The following is a 22,454-nucleotide window of genomic DNA, read 5'->3' as shown; positions in this document are numbered from 1 at the left end:
GCTCCTATATATCTAAACCTGCACACACAAAATCAAGTTTTTGCTCAGTGGAAGAAAAAGACTTTCTCTGTATAAGGATTCATCCTGTTTAGAGCATAGTTGGAGATTTAAGTATCACTTCTTTTGTTCTGTTACACATGTCATCAGTCAAAGCAGTTGTACTCTTGTCTACATACTCAGTTTTTTACTCTTTCAGAAAAAGCCACCTTGAAAAATACAGATGCAACTTCTGTTTACTTCATTTCCCATCAGAAACCTGAAGAACTTAAAATATTACCTCATATGACAAGCCCAGACCTTCCTACTGCCTGGACAGGCTTCCCAGTGAACCCTCCCCGGGGGGAGGGGCACTGGCACCTCCCCATCAGAGGGTCCCAGGTGCCTCCATTCTGACAATCACAGGCGTTGCCACAGTCTCTCCACCTGGTCTCCCGAAACCAGGCAGTGAAGAACACAGACAAGGTAAACAAGCAGTGCAATATACTCATTGAGATACAAAAGGAGAAAATGAAAGCTGTCTTTCTATTAGACTGAGTAATTAAAATCTCTGCAGCTTGAAGATCCAGAAAGTCTCTGGCTTGCTCCTGGTTTGGATGATGGCCGGGTTGCTGACACAGCTAGTTAAATGACAGTGACCGAAGAACTGCTATCCAGGGTCACTTGCACACTTTACCTCATTCCTGAAACTCCAACCCTCACATTTTTAAAGCTTCCTAGACATCTAGGCTGTATAACTGTCACCAATCTTAATGAGAAGCAAACTGCACCTTCTATTTTGAAAAATGAGAAGAAAATGTTGCAAAGCAATGTCATGTATTTTTAACCAGGAATGAATGTGACTGAGACTGTCTTGAGAGGCCCAAGGTGATCAAATGGTCAAACATTGATGAAGTCAGGCAAACCAGTTTGGCTTTTTGGGAAGTGTTTAGTATTCCAGGAAAAAAAAAATTGAGAGAAATATCTGTAATTTCAAGTTTAACTTGAGGAAATGCCAAGTGTTGAGATAATTTCAGTAGCTATCTTAATGGACATTTTATCATAATGGCTGAATATTATAAAACTACATTTATATCATTTCCTCTACCTGCCCACCCATCCCATTCCAGATGCTAATATGGAAACTTGGCTTCTTAGTTACTTTTTTCTTTGTTTTCAAGGAGGAGGATACTATGAAAAGCAAAGGAAAGGAAATAAGGGAAAGAAACTGGTAGCAAACATGGATTGAGGCCAACGGTGTTAGGTGTTAATTTACATATAATGAGCCTTTGAATTCTTAGAGCAACCATAGAGGGGGATAATTTTTAAAAATATACCTTGAAAAATGAAGCAAAAGAAGTTAAGTAGCTTGCAGAGTGTCTGGATTATAGCAAGTCACCAACATTGGCAAACCAACACTACATCCCTACAAAGTAGAATATGAGATAATAATAGCACAAGAATTTCCTAAATATCTCACCAGCATCAAACAGAGCAATTATCCTGGAGAAGAAAATTTTAAAATAAACATATCCCACACCACAGCTAGATGACTTGGAAGAGGTCAGTTCTGTATGGCTGAGTTTGTCGAGTTGCAGGTCAACATAGGTGGGCATCTCAATACCAAGTTCTACTCATTTGTTCATTCACCCAATGGGAGACACTTGAGTAGGACCTGGCCGATGAGCTCTCAGTCTAGTAAGGGAGACAGAACAGAAGCATAGCTAACTCTAACCCGATGTAGAGAGAGAGGGAGGGGCAGAGAGAGAAAGCCTGACTTGCAACCAACTAGAAATAGAAACAGTTGTGGTTAGACTGGGGCCATTAAATGAAGCTTAGTACAATAAGCGGCAGTAGACGAAGATGGCAGTTTAACAAAAGGCACAAAGCTGAAGAGTGCAAAGCATTAAGCAGTGAGTGGTTTAGTTTGCTGGAAATGATAAGCTTTGTAAAGAGTTGTAATTAGTATAGAAAGAGAAAAGGACTTATGAGGTCATGTGTGTAGATTGTTACAAGTGACTAGATTAGAAGTGTACACTTTATGTAGCAGGAAACAGGACACTCTTAATGTTTTTTGAGCAGCAGGAAAACATGAGCAGAGGGATGCTTGAGGAAGATCTTCAACACCCTAAGTAGTAATTTTGGAATAACCACTTCACTTGTTAAGACTCATGTTTTGCATCTATCTCATAAAAGAAACAATATCTGTGCTTTCTTCCCATACACAGGAGGTTTGAAAGAAGACCTGCTCATATCACCTTCCAAGCCAATCACAAAGACTAAAACATTTGATTAAAACATTTCTAAGGTAAATTTGAAAAGAGAAAGAGGAAACAAAGATAGCCAATACATTTTGTTTTTATTGGCAGTTTAGTATCTGCAGTATACCTTCATTTAAAATACAAAGGGAAAGATTTATTAGAAGTATCAATTTTCAAATCTGTGATATTTTCTCACCAAAGACTCATATAAAAAACCTAAAAGTGTCATTGGCTGCACTAACCTATTTTTAATAGAAAAAAAAGATAAAATACCCAAAAAGAAGCAGCAGTCAAGCAGTGCCATTAATTGCACTTTATAACACAAACCTTTTCTTCTTTTCTTCATTGGGAATAGCTTGCCAGGGCATAATGATTTATTTAAATGGAGAGATTTTTATAGGCCTAGAATATTAGGATCCTTTATTAACTCTCATGTTCTGTGGATAAATGAGACAGCACCAGGTTCCCAGAGAACACAAAATCTCCCTTTTAATCACATGTTCAGTTTAAAACCTCAGTGCTTCACAGGCGTTCTTTATGCACAGCAAATAAATTGGTTTCTCATTCTTATCGATTGCTTACCTTGTTAAGGCATTTTACAGAGAACACATGTAAAGGAGAGCTCATCACCCTCTTACCTGTTCCTCCAACTATTACTTGCTTTCATTACAAAGAATTCCTCCCCAGCCAGCTGGGCACCTGCCTCAGTTCATGTAGTCCCCACAGCTCAGACTGCAATCATGTCTGAAAGTGTGATCTAAACAGACTGGCATGTGAAACAATCTTGGTCTGTCCAAACTGCCTACCTCACTGAAAATGGAAATAAAACTGTGCATTTCTCAAGAAGTGTCCTCCAGTTTGAAAACAGAGAAAAAGTGACTAAGAAGCCAAATTTCTGTATTAGCATCTGGAATGGGATGGGTGGGCAGGTAGAGGAAGTGATACAAATGTAGTTTCATAATATTCAGCCATTATGATAAAATGTCCATTAAGATAGCTACTGAAATTATCTCAACACTTGGCATTTCCTCAAGTTAAACTTGAAATTACAGATATTTCTCTCAATTTTTTTTTCCTGGAATACTAAACACTTCCCAAAAAGCCAAACAGTGGTTTGCGTGACTTCATCAATGTTTGACCATTTGATCACCTTGGGCCTCTCAAGACAGTCTCAGTCACATTCATTCCTGGTTAAAAATACATGACATTGCTTTGCAACATTTTCTTCCCATTTTTCAAAATAGAAGGTGCAGTTTGCTTCTCATTAAGATTGGTGACAGTTATACAGCCTAGATGTCTAGGAAGCTTTAAAAATGTGAGGGTTGGAGTTTCAGGAATGAGGTAAAGTGTGCAAGTGACCCTGGATAGCAGTTCTTCGGTCACTGTCATTTAACTAGCTGTGTCAGCAACCCGGCCATCATCCAAACCAGGAGCAAGCCAGAGACTTTCTGGATCTTCAAGCTGCAGAGATTTTAATTACTCAGTCTAATAGAAAGACAGCTTTCATTTTCTCCTTTTGTATCTCAATGAGTATATTGCACTGCTTGTTTACCTTGTCTGTGTTCTTCACTGCCTGGTTTCGGGAGACCTGGTGGAGAGACTGTGGCAACACCTGTGATTATCAGAATGGAGGCACCTGGGACCCTCTGATGGGGAGGTGTTAGCAGCTGTCCTGTGGGGCTCATGGGAAAACCTGTCTGGGCAGTAGGAAGGTCGGGTGCTCAATAAGAAAAAAAAGCATCATCCTTGAGCATATTTCCTAATACCAGAAAAAAAACGATAGCAAAGAGACATCTTTTTAAATATAGCTTCAGATACAGTCCCTAAACAATACTTGGAATATTTAAGAAACTACAAAAATGAAAAATTACCATTGATTCCTGAACATAAAAATAGTCAATGTTTCTGGCACTTTGATGTTTTTCCTTCTGGGCTTTTTATGTAAAGTTTTTTTTCCAAGTAACCCTTTTTATTGAGTTTTAATATACATGCAGAGCAGTGCCACAAACTTGTGTACATTTCATGCTTTTTTCACACAATGTAAACAGCCCCACATAAATGCCACCAGATCAAGACAGAGATTGTTACCAATTCAAAAACTCAAAGGAAACTCGATTTTAATCATTAGCCTCACAAATAAAACACTCTCCTGGTTGCTATTACCATAGATCATTTTTCCTTATTTTTGGATTTTATATAAATGTAATCATAAAGTATGTACTCTGTTTCAATATAATGTTTATGAGACTCACCCATATTGTGTGCATACTAGTTTATTTTTTATGGTTGTGTAGTATTCTATTGCATAAATATACTGCAATGTGATTTCCATTCTATTCTTGAGAGAGATTACCTTTATCTGAATAAAGATGGAGAAACTTGATTTCATTTTTAATGTTCATTTCAATTTTTGCCCCTATTTCTAGGTTGGGGTCTTTCAGATGTTCTGATCAAAAGTTTGTCATGTTTAGCAAGATCTCTCTCTTTTGGCAGGTTCTGACCTCCCCATCACCACGATACTGTTGATAACTGCATGCAGATCCTCACCCGCGTAGCAGCTATCTGTATACTTCCCGGATTCTCTGCCTGCAGAACCCATACACTAGCAAGTGGCCCAGACATCTCACTTGTCTGAGCTTCTCTTCTTTCCTGATCTTGGCCACTCCAATTTTGAATACCTTGGTAGCCCTAAACTATTTCTATTCTGACTTTGTGTAGCCAAAGTATCAGAAGCTTAATTTAAAAACTTGAAAGCATCTCTATTTTTATATAGATGTCTTTATTGGTATTACAATTGACCACAACATAAAGACACTTTGGCCATTTTACCCAATGCTTTCTTTCTGAAGCAATCATCAAACTTTGATATTGTTAAAATACAACAAATAGAGGGAAAACAAAAAGAGCAGCTCTGTTTTACAAAGAGAAAAGGGAAAAGCAGCAGCAGACTGGCTGCAAACTGTTACTTTTAAAAGAGGTTATGCTAATTTATTTTGATCAGAAGTGATTTGATGGTTGAATTCTGTTGCGTGGGTATATAAAAAAACTGCTCACATTTCTAAAGATATTTTTCTTGGTCCACTTGAGCATAATGAACAATTGGTTTCTGGCATTTTAAAATCTAGAAAGGATCTAAATTTTAAGGTTAATTAAGGTAAATTTCAACTATACAATAGTGACTTCTAGTGGAGTTTTAATAGAATTAAGAGGTCCCATTATGCTAAGATGTTTTTTTACCTATGTTTCATTGTTTCATTGTATTGCACTTCAACAGCCCCCCACCACTGTGAACCCCCACTTCTACACTTACCTACATAACTCTATATCATTCAAAAGAAAGAGGGAAGAAAGACAAATGATGATGAATTTGATAAGAAGCTTCCAAGAAGTAATTTTGTCCCTGCTAACATCATGTGAAAATGTTGGATGGCATTAAGTATTGATAATGAAATTGTCTATAAGAAAATTTATGTGAATTATGTAAAAATAAAGAAAAAAGGTGAGCATATTTAGATAAATTCTTTTTACTCACCCACTCTGTGCAGTCAGTTCTCCTCTAGCATTATTTCCTCTTTTCCCTGTCCTCACGTTCGTAGGTGGGAGGCAGAGAGGTAGCAACATAATGAAGCAGTAGAGGGAGGCCCCTGAACAGAAGGCCTGGAAACCTCACAACTTCTAATTCTTCTTCTTCCTCTAAGTCATCATCATCTAAAGCTAAGACCACACAGCAAAATGCCTGGCTTCAGCATGTGGGTAAAAGAAAGTAAAACTGAGCAAGGGTTCATGAGAGAAATGACAGAGTTTGAACTAGACAGCCAAGCAGGGGGCAACTGAAAGGTACAAGTCTTTGAGAAGGCCATTTCAAAAGGCCTATTGTAAATGTGGGTGAGGAGCAGCATGCACAAAAGTTGAAATTGCAGTAGGGAGAACAAAAGGAAAAGAAAGACCTCAGTCTGTGGAGAGAGAAAGGCGAGGACAGGTAGAGTGAAGAAATACGGGGTCTCTCTTGCTCCTGAAGAACAAAATGAAAGTCAAAGTAGTTTGAAGAGAGAAAATAAAATTCTTCACAGTGACTTACAGATGCAAGTTTTCCCACCACTTCCAATTCCGTAGCCTTCCTCACAAGGGCAGTCATATGTTCCCACAGAGTTATTACGGAGCTGGTCACAGGCTGTAGTGACATCCAGACACTCATCCACATCTAGGAAAATTTAAACAATGTCTGCTTTTAGGTGTTGAGAGATAAAATAGACATTTGAACCCATGGACTTATTTGTGTTCCTTTTGTCACCTTTATTAACCGATTACTGTTTTGCCATAAAGGAGAGCTCCCAAAATCTTCCTGAACTATTTTTCCTTCACTCACTTTCAAGTTCACTGTAGTTCACATAGACAGTGGCTTTCTGAGACCTTGTTCATGAGATTTTGATGAAGAATTTAAAGAATTTAAAACAAATTCAATGGTCTCAGGCTGTGTGCCATTTTATAGAATGTTCACTCACTCTTGAATTATTCAATATCTATAATAAAGCCTTTATTCCATGCATAATTCTGTACAAGGTTTGTGGAGAGTTTTAGCTGGAAGGATCCTGAGCTTTGATCTAGTGTGCCTTACTGATATGTCTGAGCCCAGACTTTGGGCAATGTGTTTATGATACTACAAGTTAATTTATGAAACTGAGTTTCCAAGCACTGCATCAAATTGTGGACACCTTTTCCATTTGGATGTGTGTATCTAAGTATGTATATTCATGCATACAATCATCTCTTGGCTCACTCTGTTTAAGAGCAGATGGTACATGAAATTCAATTTTTTTTTGGCCCTGTTAATTGGATGGAATTTAGTAAATGGTAATGTACTCTACTGTGTTTAAAATATATAGACATCATCGTTGTGTATTCTCTGCTATTATCCACACTGCAAAGTTGGGGGCTTTTGGCTATCTACATAAAGAAACCCATCTATCATCCTCAACAAAATTCAGAAATTTAAAGAAACACTATTTTCTCTGAAGTATTAAATTTTCATATGTAAATTTGACTATTATTGCAATAAATATCAGTCTTCTAACCTTTGCTGTGATTTCAAGAAAAATATGGTTCAAAATAATAATAATAATGATCAGAAATAAGAATTTAAAGATGACATATTTAAGGTAAACTTTTAAAATAAATTATAGCAATGACTTACAAAACTGTTCTTAGTGGTATAAAAAGTGGTATAAAATGGTATAAAAATATAAAAATCTCCATTCACTAAATTAAAACTCTCCTGCAATATATATGTGTGTGTATATATATTTTTATATATGTATGTGTATATTAATACATGTATGTGTATATATCAATATACACATTATGTATATATGCTAATACAAATATGTATGTGCATATATTAACTTAATGCATATACATATGTATGCATAAATGCAAAAGTTAAGGAACATCTGAAAGGTAAGTGAACCAATTTTAACAAATAAACTAGGAAATTGTAAAATGACTCATCTTAAAGCTTGCATTAGCTAGATTAATATCACATACATAGAGGATTGTGATATGGATTTGGACTGTGGCTCATGGACTGGCAATTATTTTGCTATGACTCTAATTAAAATGACTTTCAGTAACCAACTTTTTAATTCCAGTCAAGCTTGCCACGGGTGAGTCCTATGGCAATGTGCTATGGCCTGCCTGAATCTCGCATATGCCTACATATATTAAATTAGTTAAAAGAGATTATGGGCCAATGGATAGTATAATAATAATAGCTGCTTTTAGTTGAGTTATATTTTTTTATGCCAATCACTATACAGGCAATTTACATTTATTACTTTCCTAATCTACCCAGTAATCCTATTATTGTCTTCACTTTACTGATGAGGATCTGAGGCTCAGAGCAATCGAGTCACCCAGGTTCATACAATAGTAAATGGTAGGACCACGTAGAAATCCAAATCTCTCTAGTGTCAAAGCCTCTCCTTCTCCACCCTAACCCTCTGCCCTCACACGTCCCTCCCTCATTGATCGCCACACCAGATCAGTGATTTCATGTTGGATCTCAGAAATTTACCATCACATCCACAACCATCAGAACTGATCTGAAAGCCTTCCTGACAACTGCATTCATAGCTGCCTAAATAGCTGATGTGGAGCTGGGCACAGCAGGCGTCTCCACTCTCACATTCATCAGTGTCTGTGGGGAAAGGATATTTCTGTTATTTAAGAGACAGGAATTTAACCAATCTATAGAAGTGCTGATAAGCCTCCCTTCTAAATTAAAACTGTTTTACTTATCATTTTCTGTTTTTCAGGCTCCATAATACAGATACCATATTACAGAAGAAACTGTAACACAAAAAGAATAAGGACCACATTTGGGTTTATGTTTCCGGCATGCTTCTCCTATGCCTGTTATTTATTTTCGAAGTATATCAAAAAATCTCCAAATGCATTTATAAGCACAGGAAAAGAGATCTCTGCTAGTTTTCCAGTTTAAATGGCAATCTGACTGAATAAACAGAGACCTTGAAGAACAACGATAAAAAAACAACTTCAGAAAAAGAGCCAAGGAATTCTCTTAATGAGCATTAGAGAGCTGCAAAGAGGAGGCAGTGTTAGACTCCATACTATGTTTGTCCTTCTAGAACTTTGGATGAACATTCCCAGGTAAAAGGAACTTACAGCTGAGAAGAGAAGTGGTAACTGCAATTCGAGTGAGGGCAGAAAATCATTTTAGATATTATGTTTTAGATGACAGAATATTTTAGAGTATTTGCTTCAACTTTTCAATGATGTTTTGACTGAGATGAGTGAGGTCTGGGGTTTTTTTTTACAGTTGGTGACACCCTGGCATGTCCTATCAGATACACAACTTTCTAAATGATCTTTAAGTCTCTGTAAACACTAATATTCTAGAATTCTGCAGTCGTGAATGTTTCTTTCTAAGACATACTTGCCTTAGGGAAAATAAAAATGCACCAGAAGATGTCAAATTGAAACCCTTCAGTCAAAGAATAATCCATTTGAGTTTTGAGGTGATCATTTCTAACATAATTGGCTGAGGAGTAGCAATAGACTCTTCACCCACTATTTCCTTAGGCTAGACACCTGAAGTTGTGCTCAGTGGTTCTAGCAATAGGACTACGGTTCAATTCAACTCCCTCTGTTTGTTGAGCTGTTAAGTTGGGTGGCCTGTCAGCACTGAGCTTTCAAAATTCCATTGCTCCACAACTACATGAGCAGCCACAGATAGAAAAGGTCAGCATCTCAATTAACCTTGGAAAGGGTACCAATGTAAGGAAATGCAGATAAGAGAAGGGAATGAAAGAAAATGCCATCAATCAACCAGTGTGAGGGGTCACCATAAAATATCTAAGTGAGGGTCATTTGGATACAAAACACTTTTTCTCTTGAAAAATGTCACAAGCACTGCTACTCACAAAATTCTCAATGATATTTTTTCCTTTATTAAACCTGCCTCTGTCCACTGAATTACCTAGAATGAATATAGGAGACAAAGAAACTTTCAAATAAGTTTGATTTCATCTAACACATTATTCTTTGTGCTTTTGGGGGTTAAACTTGTTTTCTTCTTCATTTCAAGATTTTTAAAGTGTTCTCGGATACCACCAAACCTTCCCAAAACACAGGTCTCAGGATTCCCTGTTCTCAATTAGCAAGGAACACATATGCATCACACAACTGGAAAATTCGTTCCTTAGTCTATTATTTATGACCCATTTTGGATTCTTCTATTGTCATCCCTCTGGGTCTATTTCGAGCTTATCCCATGTATACCATCCTCAGCCTGGAACTCATCTGAAACACCACCCTTCCTCTATCCCAAGCCTTTCTAAAATGGCCTGTCCCTTCAACTCTTATACCATCTGTTTTCTACGGGTTTTTAAAAATTCATTTTCAGATCTTATTTGATGAGATCTTGGCTTTTTTATTTTTCCCTTTGAATGGGCTTCCTCCCTGAGAATCATATTTTCCTATATAGGCCAATATGCAAATATTTGAACATTGTTCGAGAAATTCACCTGTACATAAAAATTTAGCCCTAGTAAAAAATAGAATATCAACCACAGTCAGGCAAAACAAAAATTTCAGCTCTGACTTCAGAAAAGCATGAAAGTAAACTTTGAAAAAACATGATCTTCTCTGTTTTCCATACATAGTCTCTGAATAAAGCTCCAAAGGTTAGAAATTAGAAAAATTATTTTCTAATAACTGTCAATTGTTAAATTTAGTAAACTTAATTGCTGGACAGACTCTTACATTTTGGAAAGCTGTCTTTCAAATGTTAATATATCTCAAGGTTTTAGCCCTAATAAAATTTTGTATTTGGGCAAGACCGATTGACCGTTCGCAGACTGGATGACTCATTTTCACATTCATTTGTACATTCTCATTAAAAAAAAAAAAAGTTAATCCTAAATAAGCTAAAAAGAAATTTCTTTAATTTCCTTCATGTGTGAATGTTTCTATAAAGCATTTAAAGCCTTAATCTGTTCTCAGGCAAATAAACAAAGTATCTATATGTATACTTGAAACAAATCATTGCTTTTACTCTAGTGAATATGTGGTCTTTAGGAATGAGTGTTATTTATTGTTGGAGAAAGAAATAAACTTGAGCCATAAACAATATAATGTTGTCATGTTGACTTGCTGAAATCTCATAAATATGCAATTTTCTACATTTTGACCCTGGCAGATGCTATTTTTTCTAGCTATAAATAAGAAGTTTACTGAATTGTACTTTTCAAAGAATAAGGAAAGATACCAAATTGCAGCAGTTGCAAACATAAGGTTTAGCAAAATTCTAGTGTCCCTTATCCAACAGTTAAAAAAGGAAGATAGGAAGGAAGGAAGGGAAGGAAGGCCTTTATTTTTTCCTGAGATATAAATGTTAGCAAGGTAGACAAATATAAGAATAATTTTCATTATATAAAAAAGAGGCAAAGGAAGCAATCATTTTTGTTAAGTTAATCGCTCTAGACTCTCAGAAAAATGCAGAAGGCAGTGTTGGATCAAGGAATACAAGTAATGACATTGTTTTGGTTAAATAATTTATGAAACCAGAACACTCAAAATCCCTTGAAGTTCACTCTGTCATGTCATAGTGTCAAAATAAAAATCCCAAATACTTAGACCTTTGGAATTCACCTCTTCTTTAATTGATACTCCAATTTGTCTCTAATTATACTGAGTAGCATGAAATGGTCAAAGACTTTTTTTAGTAATTATATCATAATTTTTAGGAAAGGTGATAAAAAGTGTCACAAAAAAAAGAGCAAATCTGGTATCTTAATTTCTGAATGATGGCAAATTTCTTTAGGGGCTTGTCGGTGCCTCAGAACCAGAGCCCAGAGTAATACCACTGCATGTTCACTATCCCTACTTTTAGTAGATATTTTTCTCACAGGCTCTAAATTCAACATGTCATTATGAAGCAAGGCTGGGTGGAATTTATTCTTCTCATTGTCCTGAACGATATAACATCTAATAATATGTTGGAAAATTCATCCATTAAAAATGGGCATGAGCTGGGATTTCCAAAGAACGATATCTTCTGAAGTTTCCTTTGGAATGCAGTTACCTGCCAGACCAAAGCTGGCCACCATCAAAATCACCAAGCTAAAAAGCAACACGTATGATTTAGTTTTCCCTTGAGGTAGAGAGAAGTAGGGTACATGGCAGCATTTGTTGTGTAGATTACAAATTACATTGAAAGATTAGCAAGACCTTGGACTATTTCCCTGAAATAAAACTATTAAACCCATATATTTTGTTAAAGTGTTTAAGAACTCCTTTTACTTCAAGTAAATATCTAAACATGGTGGTGTCTTCTGCCAAGTAATTTTTCTTTTACACTTTTCCAGTAACCAGAAGCATGGTTTAATTCATTTTTCCTTGTAGTTTGAGAGATGTGGCTCACATTTCAGTAATAAGTATTGGAGACAAAAGGACTAAATGAATCCAGGGCAACTTCTGAAGGAAGATAGCATTTACCACACATTCCCTATGCATGTTTTCTCATCTAAGTCAAGCTAGTGTCCATGGTTACAGGAGCAACAGGGCCAGCCAAGGGATGTTCGCAGTTACAGGAACAACCACCATTGTTATTTTCACAGCTATTGATAATTTCCAATTCAAACCCTTTCTAAAACAAGCAAAAAAGGGTTATTAGCATGGCAACAGAAAAGACTGAATGTTCGTCAACAATGGATTAGCTCTGTTGTGAGGATGACAAACTTATTGGAAATTTATCAACTCTTTACACATGTAAAAGTAAAAGTCTGGGGGTTATTAAGCATTGTAAATATCTATACCATATCAAAATCCTAATAAACCTATAAATAATGTTAAATTAACTAAGTGATACAGAAAGGTAATAAGTCCACCAGTGGTTATTTAACACTTAAAAAACACCTCTGAGAATTCCCAGTATTTTCAGGATATAAAATATATGTGCATTGAATCAATGATCAGAAAGCATGTAGATTGTTTGCCACTTGACAGATCTGTTCTCAAGCTAGTGGTATGCTATTTGTCAGTTTTAGAGGCTATGTTGGATACTATTCAAAGTGAAACAGAAGTATGAACACAAAACCACTGAATTATCTGATTCTATGTAAGTAGTATCATGTTGGTATGCAATCAGCTTTGATTTATATGAAAATCACTTATATAAATACTATTACTTTGAAAATCGATTTGCTGATCATGGCACTTGCTACCATGTTGGGGCATTTTGGGAGACATCAGTCTCAGCATATGGAGCACACAGTCATTAGATCGGTCATTTTCTACCTGAGGAAATGAGAAATAAAAGAATGCTTTGAATCAGTGCTAAAAAGATGGACTTTAGGTACTCTGCTATTTTCACCACTGGCCTCTGTTGTTTTTCATTTGTGTTGCTGGTCACGCTTATTAAGGAGTGTATCTACCCTGGCTCATTTCTTTTTGTTCTTAACTCCTGAATCCTTTGGAAGTAGAAAGATGAGAAAGAGCAGGACAAGGGTACTTAGGATTGTGCCAGTTCTTGAAAGCCTATATCTGCATTCAAACTGCTGAGGCGTCTGCTATAGCTACTGTCCAGTCATAGTGCGGACCTCAACCTCTGCGACGCCCAGCATCCTGTCTCCAGTAGGCAGCAGCCCGAAGTGTTCCCAGAGCTCTCAGCGCACATCCCATCATTGTGCTTATCCCTCTGGGCCTTCACCACTCTGCATTACCCAGATCGTAACAGATGTTCAGGGACAGGTCGTGAATGATTAAATAAACAAAAGAAAGATTATGCTAATCAAATTATTGAAAATAAGAACCCTTTTGGGCTTAGAAACAGCTAGTTTAGGACTAAGCAAAATTAGAAAGCTAAAGGAAAGATTAAAATAATGAAGGCACCTGATATTTTTCATATGCTAACGTGCACTCTTTAGGGAGACACTTCAAATTTTGGTTCCTATTATTATTTACGTGCGATCAGTGCAGCTGTAAGACTGCTAGTGGTAACTTAATTTAAAAGTAAATGATATTTGTTCTGAGAGAAATCTTCTGCATACATGGATGTTTATTGCCCTCGTCTAGCTCGGATTAACACATAGTCTACAGGCACACACCTGATCATCTACATTTGCTCTCTTACAACACTAAACTCTGTTTTCTACCTTTATCTCGTATCTACCTACCACTTCAGCATTTTATTAAAAATAATAATAATAGAGAAATGTGGTATCCACATATAAATCAAGTTTAAAAATCAAATGAATATTCATATTTGAACTGACTGTGTATAGTTCATAATGCATGAACAAAACCAAAAGCTTCTGTGATGACTGCCCTTGCACTGCTCACCATGTAATTTATTCACTATGTAAGAATTTGTACTCCATGTAAGAATTTGTTCGTTATGCATCAGAAGATTGGAGACTGACGAAAATTAGGCTTGGGGTGGATTAATGATTGTGCATTGAGCATTCACTCCCCTATACAGAAATTTATTGTGGTTAACAACCATTTGATCAATAAATATGAGAGATGCCCTCACACACACAATATATATATATATATATATATATATATATATATATAAAAACACACTTCCAATTGTAAAATAAATAAGTAACCGGGATGTAATGTATAGCATAAGGAATATAGTCAAAATATTGTAACAACTTGGTATGGTGATAGCTGGTACCTAGAATTATCATGTATATAAATGTTGAATCACTGTGTTGTACACCTGAAACGAATGTAATGTAATACTGTTGTCAATTACCCTTCAATAAAAAAAAAAAAAAAAAAAAAGTAAATGATATTATTGCAACCTCGTTAAAAAATGTGTGGGACTAAAACAAGTGCATACTCAGATCTAAGCCCACTAGAAGCTGCAGTTTTGTATCCTTGATACAGGTGTTAAATAGTGCTTAGCCATCTGACTTAAGAAAATATTATACTTAAAAAAGACTTTTAAAAATGATTCTTACAGTTTCTCATAGATAGCAAATAATCATATTTACTCAATCATTAAATATGTATGAAATTTGAGTTTACCTATTTATTGCTTGGTAATTTGGGAGAAGCCTTATTTAACCATGCAGAATCTGAAGTTTTCCAATTTCTAACCACAAGATGGTGGTAATTCATTCACAGCACACTGTGAAGATTTGATGTTTATGCTATACACTGTTTTGAGAGTCTCTGAGATGAAACTACATAAATTCAAAATATTGTTTTCCTACAAAAAAGTTAAAGCAATATCTTCCTAAAATATTGTTGTGATGTGAAGGACATAATTCACTGTTAAACATTACCATGTTCTGAAAACATTTACTCCACCTGCAGGTTTTGAAACAACTCAAAATACCAGTTTTCACCAAGAAAGTTTTATGCATTGGTTAGTAAATATTGAGATCTGGTGAGAGCTGCACAAAGAACTTAGCCAAATAGTTACATACGGGAAATAAATGGAAAAACACACTGCTACCAAATGTATTCAACTCTAGGGCAAAGTGCTTTCTCAAGAAAATTCTACAAAAAGCCTGTACCTCATAACTCATTAGCAATAATGGAATAATGGCCTCCTCTTTCGTGATAACTGAGAACACACGAGTGGACTGCAAGAGATTTTATTTCAGACATTCGTAAAATGTACTCATCTCCTAAACCACTGGCCACATTAAAAAAACAAATTATTATTAAGAAAGAAAAACTCATTCTTTGTTCTCTCTGCCTAAAAGGACTCCTCAGAGCATTGAGAGAAGGGCTCTCTTCAGAAGAAGTTGTACCCTAATTAGTCGTTAATTCTTCTCCCCCATCTTACTTAATTTATTCTTTTTTTTTTTTTCTGGATAATTATTTTTTATTGAAGGGTAGTTGACACACAGTATTACATTAGTTTCAGGTGTACAACACAGTGATTCAACATTTATATACATGATAATTCTAGGTACCAGCTGTCACCATACCAAGTTGTTACAATATTTTGACTATATTCCTTATGCTATACATTACATCCCGGTTACTTATTTATTTTACAATTGGAAGTGTGTACTCTTTTTTTTTTTTTTTTTTTTTGTGAGGGCATCGCTCAAATTTATTGATCAGATGGTTGTTAACAACAATAAAATTCTGTATAGGGGAGTGAATGCTCAATGCACAATCATTAATCCACCCCAAGCCTAATTTTCGTCAGTCTCCAATCTTCTGAAGCATAACGAACAGGTTCTTACATGGAGAACAAATTCTTACATAGTGAATAAGTTACATGGTGAACAGTACAAGGGCAGTCATCACAGAAACTTTCGGTTTTGCTCATGCATTATGAACTATAAACAGTCAGTTCAAATATGAATACTCATTTGATTTTTATACTTGATTTATATGTGGATACCACATTTCTCTCTTTATTATTATTATTTTTAATAAAATGCTGAAGTGGTAGGTAGATACAAGATAAAGGTAGAAAACAGAGTTTAGTGTTGTAAGAGAGCAAATGTAGATGATCAGGTGTGTGCCTGTAGACTATGTGTTAATCCAAGCTAGACCAGGGCAATAAAACATCCACGTATGCAGAAGATTTCTCTCAGAACGGGGGGCAGAGGTTCTAAGCCTCACCTCTGTTGATCCCCATTTTCTCACCTGATGGCCCCCCTGCGACTGTGCCTGTCTTAGGTTGTTCCTCCCTTGAGGAATCTTACCCGTCTCTGGCTAACCAGTCATCTTCCGGGGCCATACAGGGAAATGTAAAGTTGGTAAGTGAGAGAGAAGCCTTATTGTTTGAAAAGGTTAGCTTTTTACTTCTTTGCATATTTATGCCCTGTGGCTTCTATGCCCAGCAATTGTCTTGAGGTGTCTTTACTACTTGGAAGAATTATGATACTCGGTAAATTCAATATGTGGCACGAATTCTATTTAAGGGTTGTAATTAGGTAGGAAGAAGGAAAGCTATAGAAGTAGCAGTCGGAAGAAAACCTGGGAAGATTGATTATTTCTTTGACATATCTTCTTGTAGAGTAAGTTCAGCATGTAGAGGTTTTAAACTACTAATTAAATTGTGCACACACATTAACATAATAGGAGTACAGTTACGTAACCAAAGCATACCTGTAATTACCAGCCATCTCCAGTGAAACCAAGAAAACCAGTTAGGCACCTTAGGCATTTGTGAAAACTTATCTATGATATGGTGGATATTGTCCAACTGAACTTGAACAGTCTGAGAGAAATCAGACAAATTAAAACAACCCATTCCTGGGGACTGTTCACATCCCATATATTCTTTTAACAGTAGATAGTCTGTAGTTTTAAGATTATGGAGCGCTACAATTTGCACTTCTCCTAATTCTTGGTTGAGTTCCAACAGTACAGATCCAGTCAAATTTGTTGTTTTACTGTATGCACAGGCCAGCTTAGATATCTCCTTCTTCATTCCCATGGCAAGTCCAGGAACTGGTGGGATGAGTGCATCTACACCTGTAGCAGTGCGTGGATCTTTGTTGGGGTTTTTTGATGATCATCTTCTGGAATGAGTCTTCCCGAGAGTGCTGATGTTGGAAGTTCTTTTTCATATCATATCTTAGTTCATTTTCGGGGTAGCCAAAGTAGTCTTTGATCCTCTGTATAAACATAAACAGACCCTTTGCCTACACTTTTATATGCCCTTTATACCCTTGTGTAGAACTCACTGGAGGTCACCACACAGGAACTGCTTTTTTTTTTTTATCATCAATCTACACTTACATGACAAATACTTTGTTTACTAGGCTCAACCCTATACCAGGTCCCCCCTATATACCCCTTTACAGTCACTGTCTGTCAGCGTAGCAAACACTACTTGTCTTCTCTGTGTTGTAAAGCCCTCACCTTTCTCCCACCCCCCTATGGATGCTAATCTTAATTCCCCCCTTTTCCGACCCCCCCTTATCCCTCCCTACCCACCCATCCTCCCCAGTCCCTTTCCCTTTGGTACCTGTCAGTCCATTCTTGAGTTCTGTGATTCTGCTGCTGTTTTGTTCCTTCAGTTTTTCCTTTGTTCTTATACTCCACAGATGAGTGAAATCATTTGGTATTTCTCTTTCTCCACTTGCCTTGTTTCACTGAGCATAATACCCTCCAGCTCCATCCATGTTGCTGCAAATGGTAGGATTTGCCCTTTTCTTATGGCTGAGTAGTATTCCATTGTGTATATGTACCACATCTTCTTTATCCATTCATCTATCGATGGACATTTACGTTGCTTCCAATTCTTGGCTATTGTAAATAGTGCTGCGATAAACATAGGGGTGCACTGATCTTTCTCATACTTGATTGCTGCATTCTTAGGGTAAATTCCTAGGAGTGCAATTCCTGGGTCAAATGGTATGTCTGTTTTGAGCATTTTGATGTACCTCCATACTGCTTTCCACAATGGTTGAACTAATTTACATTCCCACCAGCAGTGTAGGAGGGTTCCCCTTTCTCCACAGCCTCGCCAACATTTGTTGTTGTTTGTCTTTTGGATGGCAGCTATCCTTACTGGTGTGAGGTGATACCTCATTGTAGTTTTAATTTGCATTTCTCTGATAATTAGCGATGTGGAGCATCTTTTCATGTGTCTGTTGGCCATCTGTATTTCTTTTTTGGAGAACCGTCTGTTTAGTTACTCTGCCCATTTTTTAATTGGGTCATTTGTTTTTTGTTTGTTGAGGCGTGTGAGCTCTTTATATATTCTGGACGTCAAGCCTTTATTGGATGTGTCATTTTCAAATATATTCTCCCATAATGTAGGGTTCCTTTCTGTTCTATTGATGGTCTCTTTTGCTGTACAGTAGCTTTTCAGCTTAATATAGTCCCACTTGTTCATTTTTGCTGTTGTTTTCCTTGCCTGGGGAGATATGTTCAAGAAGAGGTCACTCATGTTTATGTCTAAGAGGTTTTTGCCTATGTTTTCTTCCAAGAGTTTAATGGTTTTGTGACTTACGTTCAGGTCTTTGATCCATTTTGAGTTTACTTTTGTATATGGGGTTAGACAATGGTCCAGTTTCATTCTCCTACATGTAGCTGTCCAGTTTTGCCAGCACCGTCTGTTGAAGAGACTGTCATTTTGCCATTGTATGTCCATGGCTCCTTTATCAAATATTAATTGATCATATATGTCTGGGTTAATGTCTGGATTCTCTAGTCTGTTCCATTGGTCTGTGGCTCTGTTCTTGTGCCAGTACCAAATTGTCTTGATTATTATGGCTTTATAATAGAGCTTGAAGTTGGGGAGTGAGATCCCTCCTACTTTATTCTTCTTTCTCAGGATTGCTTTGGCTATTCGGGGTCTTTGGTGGTTCCATATGAATTTGTGAATTATTTGTTCCAGTTCATTGAAGAATGTTGCTGGTAGTTTCATAGGGATTGCATCAGATCTGTATATTGCTTTGGGCAGGATGGCCATTTTGACGATATTAATTCTTCCTAGCCACGAGCATGGGATGTGTTTCCATCTGTTAGTGTCCCCTTTAATTTCTCTTATGATTGACTTGTAGTTTTCAGAGTATAAGTCTTTCACTTCTTTGGTTAGGTTTATTCCAAAGTATTTTATTTTTTTGATGCAATTGTGAATGGAGTTGTTTTCCTGATTTCTCTTTTTGTTGGTTCATTGTTAGTGTATAGGAAAGCCACAGATTTCTGTGTGTTGATTTTGTATCCTGCAAACTTTGCTGTATTCTGATATCAGTTCTAGTAGTTTTGGGGTGGAGTCTTTCGGGTTTTTTATGTACAGTATCATGTCATCTGCAAATAGTGACAGTTTAACTTCTTCTTTACCAATCTGGATTCCTTGTATTTTTTTGTTTTTTGTCTGATTGCCGTGGCTAGGACCTCCAGTTCTATGTTAAATAACAGTGGGGAGAGTGGGCATTCCTGTCTAGTTCCTTATCTCAGAGTAAAAGCTTTCAGCTTCTCACTGTTCAATATAATGTTGGCTGTGGTTATATCATAGATGGCCTTTATTATGTTGAGGTACTTGCCCTCTATTCCCATTTTTCTGAGAGTTTTTATCATGAATGGATGTTGAACTTTGTCAAATGCTTTTTCAGCATCTATGGAGATGATCATGTGGTTTTTGTCTTTCTTTTTGTTGATGTGGTGGATGATGTTGATGGACTTTCAAATGTTGTGCCATCCTTGCATCCCTGGGATGAATCCCACTTGGTCATGGTGTACGATCCTTTTGATGTATTTTTGAATTTGGTTTGCTAATATTTTGTTGAGTATTTTTGCATCTACATTCATCAGGGATATTGGACTGTAGTTTTCTTTTTTGGTGGGGTCTTTGCCTGGTTTTGGTATTAGGGTGATGTTAGCTTCATAGAATGAGTTTGGGAGTATACCTTCCTCTTCTACTTTTTGGAAAACTTTAAGGACAATGGGTGTTATGTCTTCCCTGTATGTCTGATAAAATTCTGAGGTAAATCCATCTGGCCCGGGGGTTTTGTTCTTTGGCAGTTTTTTTGATTACCGCTTCAATTTCGTTTCTGGTAATTGGTCTGTTTAGATTTTCTGTTTCTTTCTGGGTCAGTCTCGGAAGGTTGTATTTTTCTAGGAAGTTGTCCATTTCTCCTAGGTTTCCCAGATTGTTAGCATATAGGTTTTCAGACTATTCTCTAATAATTCTTTGTATTTCTGTGGGGTTTGTCGTGATTTTTCCTTTCTCATTTCTGATACTGTTGATTTGTGTTGACTCTCTTTTCCTCTTAATAAGTCTGGCTAGAGACTTATCTATTTTGTTTATTTTCTTGAAGAACCAGCTCTTGATTTCATTGATTTTTGCTATTGTTTTATTCTTCTCAATTTTATTTATTTCTTCTCTGATCTTTATTATGTCCCTCCTTCTGCTGACCTGAGGCCTGATTTGTTCTTCTTTTCCCAATTTCGATAATTGTGACATTAGACCGTTCATTTGGGCTTGTTCTTCCTTTTTTAAATATGCTTGGATTGCTATATACTTTTCTCTTAAGACTGCTTTTGCTGAGTCCCACAGAAGTTGGGGCTTAGTGGTGTTGTTGTCGTTTGTTTCCATATATTGCTGGATCTCCATCTTGATTTGGTCATTGATCCATTGATTATTTAGGAGCATGTTGTTTAGCCTCCATGTGTTTGTTAGCCTTTTTGCTTTCTTTGTACAGTTTATTTTTAGTTTTATGCCTTTGTGGTCTGAAAAGTTGGTTGGTAGGATTTCAATCTTTTGGAATTTACTGAGGCTCTTTTTGTGGCCTAGTATGTGGTCTATTCTGGAGAATGTTCCATGTGCACTTGAGAAGAATGTGTATCCTGTTGCTTTTGGATGTAGAGTTCTGTAGATGTCTATTAGGTCCATCTGTTCTAGTGTGTTGTTCAGTGCCTCTGTGTCCTTACTTATTTTCTGTCTGGTGGATCTGTCCTTTGGAGTGAGTGGTGTGTTGAAGTCTCCTAGAATGAATGCATTGCATTCTATTTCCTCCTTTAGTTCTGTTAATATTTGTTTCAGGTATGTTGGTGCTCCTGTGTTGGGTGCATATATATTTATAATGGTTATATCCTCTTGATGGACTGAGCCCTTTATCATTATGTAATGTCCTTCTTTGTCTTTTGTTACTTTCTTTATTTTGAAGTCTGTTTTGTCTGGTACCAGAATTGCAACACCTGCTTTCTTCTCTCTGTTGTTTGCATGAAATATCTTTTTCCATCCCTTGTCTTTAAGTCTGTGCATGTCTTTGGGTTTGAGGTGAGTCTCTTGTAAGCAGCATATGGATGGATCATGCTTTTTTATCCATTCAGTGACTCTATGTCTTTTGATTGGTGCATTCAGTCCACTTACATTTAGGGTGATTATTGAAAGGTATGTACTTATTTCCATTGCAGGCTTTAAGTTTGTGGTTACCAAAGGTTCAAGGTTAGCTTCTTTACTATCTTACTGTCTAACTTAACTCGCTTATTGAGCTATTATAAATATGGTCTGATGATTCTTTATTTCTCTCCCTTCTTATTCCTTCTCCTCCATTCTTCATATGTTGTGTGTTTTGTTCTGTGCTCTTTTTAGGAGTGTTCCCATGTAGAGCAGTCCCTGTAAGATGCCCTGTAGAGGTGGTTTGTAGGAGGCAAATTCCCTCAACTTTTGCTTGTCTGGGAATTGTTTAATCCCTCCTTTATATTTAAATGATAATCGTGCTGGATACAGTATTGTTGGTTCGAGGCCCTTCTGTTTCATTGCATTAAGTATATCATGCCATTCTCTTCTGGCCTGTAGGGTTTCTGTTGAGAAGTCTGATGATAGCCTGATGGGTTTTCCTTTGTAGGTGACCTTTTTTTTTCTCTCTGGCTTCCTTTAATACTTTGTCCTTGTCTTTGATGTTTGCCATTTTCATTATCATGTGTCTTGGTGTTGCCCTCCTTGGATCCCTTGTCATGGGAGTTTTGTGTACCTCTGTGGTCTGAGAGGCCATTTCTTCCCTTAGTTTGGGGAAGTTTTCAGCAATTATTTCTTCAAAGACAGTTTCTATCCCTTCTCCTTCTGGTATTCCTATAATGCGTATATTATTCCTTTTTGATTGGTCACTCAGCTCTCTTAAAATTCTTTCATTCCTGGAGATCCTTTTATCTCTCTCTGCATCATTTTCTCTGCGTTCCTGTTCTCTGTTTTCTAGTCCATTAATGGTCTCTTTCATCTCGTCCATTCTGTTTTGAAGTCCTTCCAGAGCTTGTTTT

The 22,454-nt window shown here is 36.7% G+C and overlaps 1 protein-coding gene across 1 annotated transcript in view; it reads right to left on the bottom strand.

The window, feature by feature from the left end:
- LOC118918991 (EGF-like and EMI domain-containing protein 1) overlaps positions 1 to 22,454 on the bottom strand; it is a 532,060-nt gene that overhangs the window by 10,858 nt on the left and 498,748 nt on the right. Inside the window, 8 exon segments of the mRNA XM_057488470.1 lie at positions 2,941 to 3,047; positions 4,739 to 4,823; positions 5,826 to 5,951; positions 6,316 to 6,438; positions 8,308 to 8,430; positions 11,839 to 11,876; positions 12,252 to 12,315; positions 12,318 to 12,398. Coding sequence (XP_057344453.1) covers positions 2,941 to 3,047; positions 4,739 to 4,823; positions 5,826 to 5,951; positions 6,316 to 6,438; positions 8,308 to 8,430; positions 11,839 to 11,876; positions 12,252 to 12,315; positions 12,318 to 12,398 — 747 coding nt within the window.

Source organism: Manis pentadactyla, chromosome 1 (assembly GCF_030020395.1).
Source record: "Manis pentadactyla isolate mManPen7 chromosome 1, mManPen7.hap1, whole genome shotgun sequence".
NCBI lineage: Eukaryota > Metazoa > Chordata > Mammalia > Pholidota > Manidae > Manis > Manis pentadactyla.
Note: the sequence above shows the minus strand (reverse complement) of the source record. Positions and strands in the feature narration are given on the sequence as shown.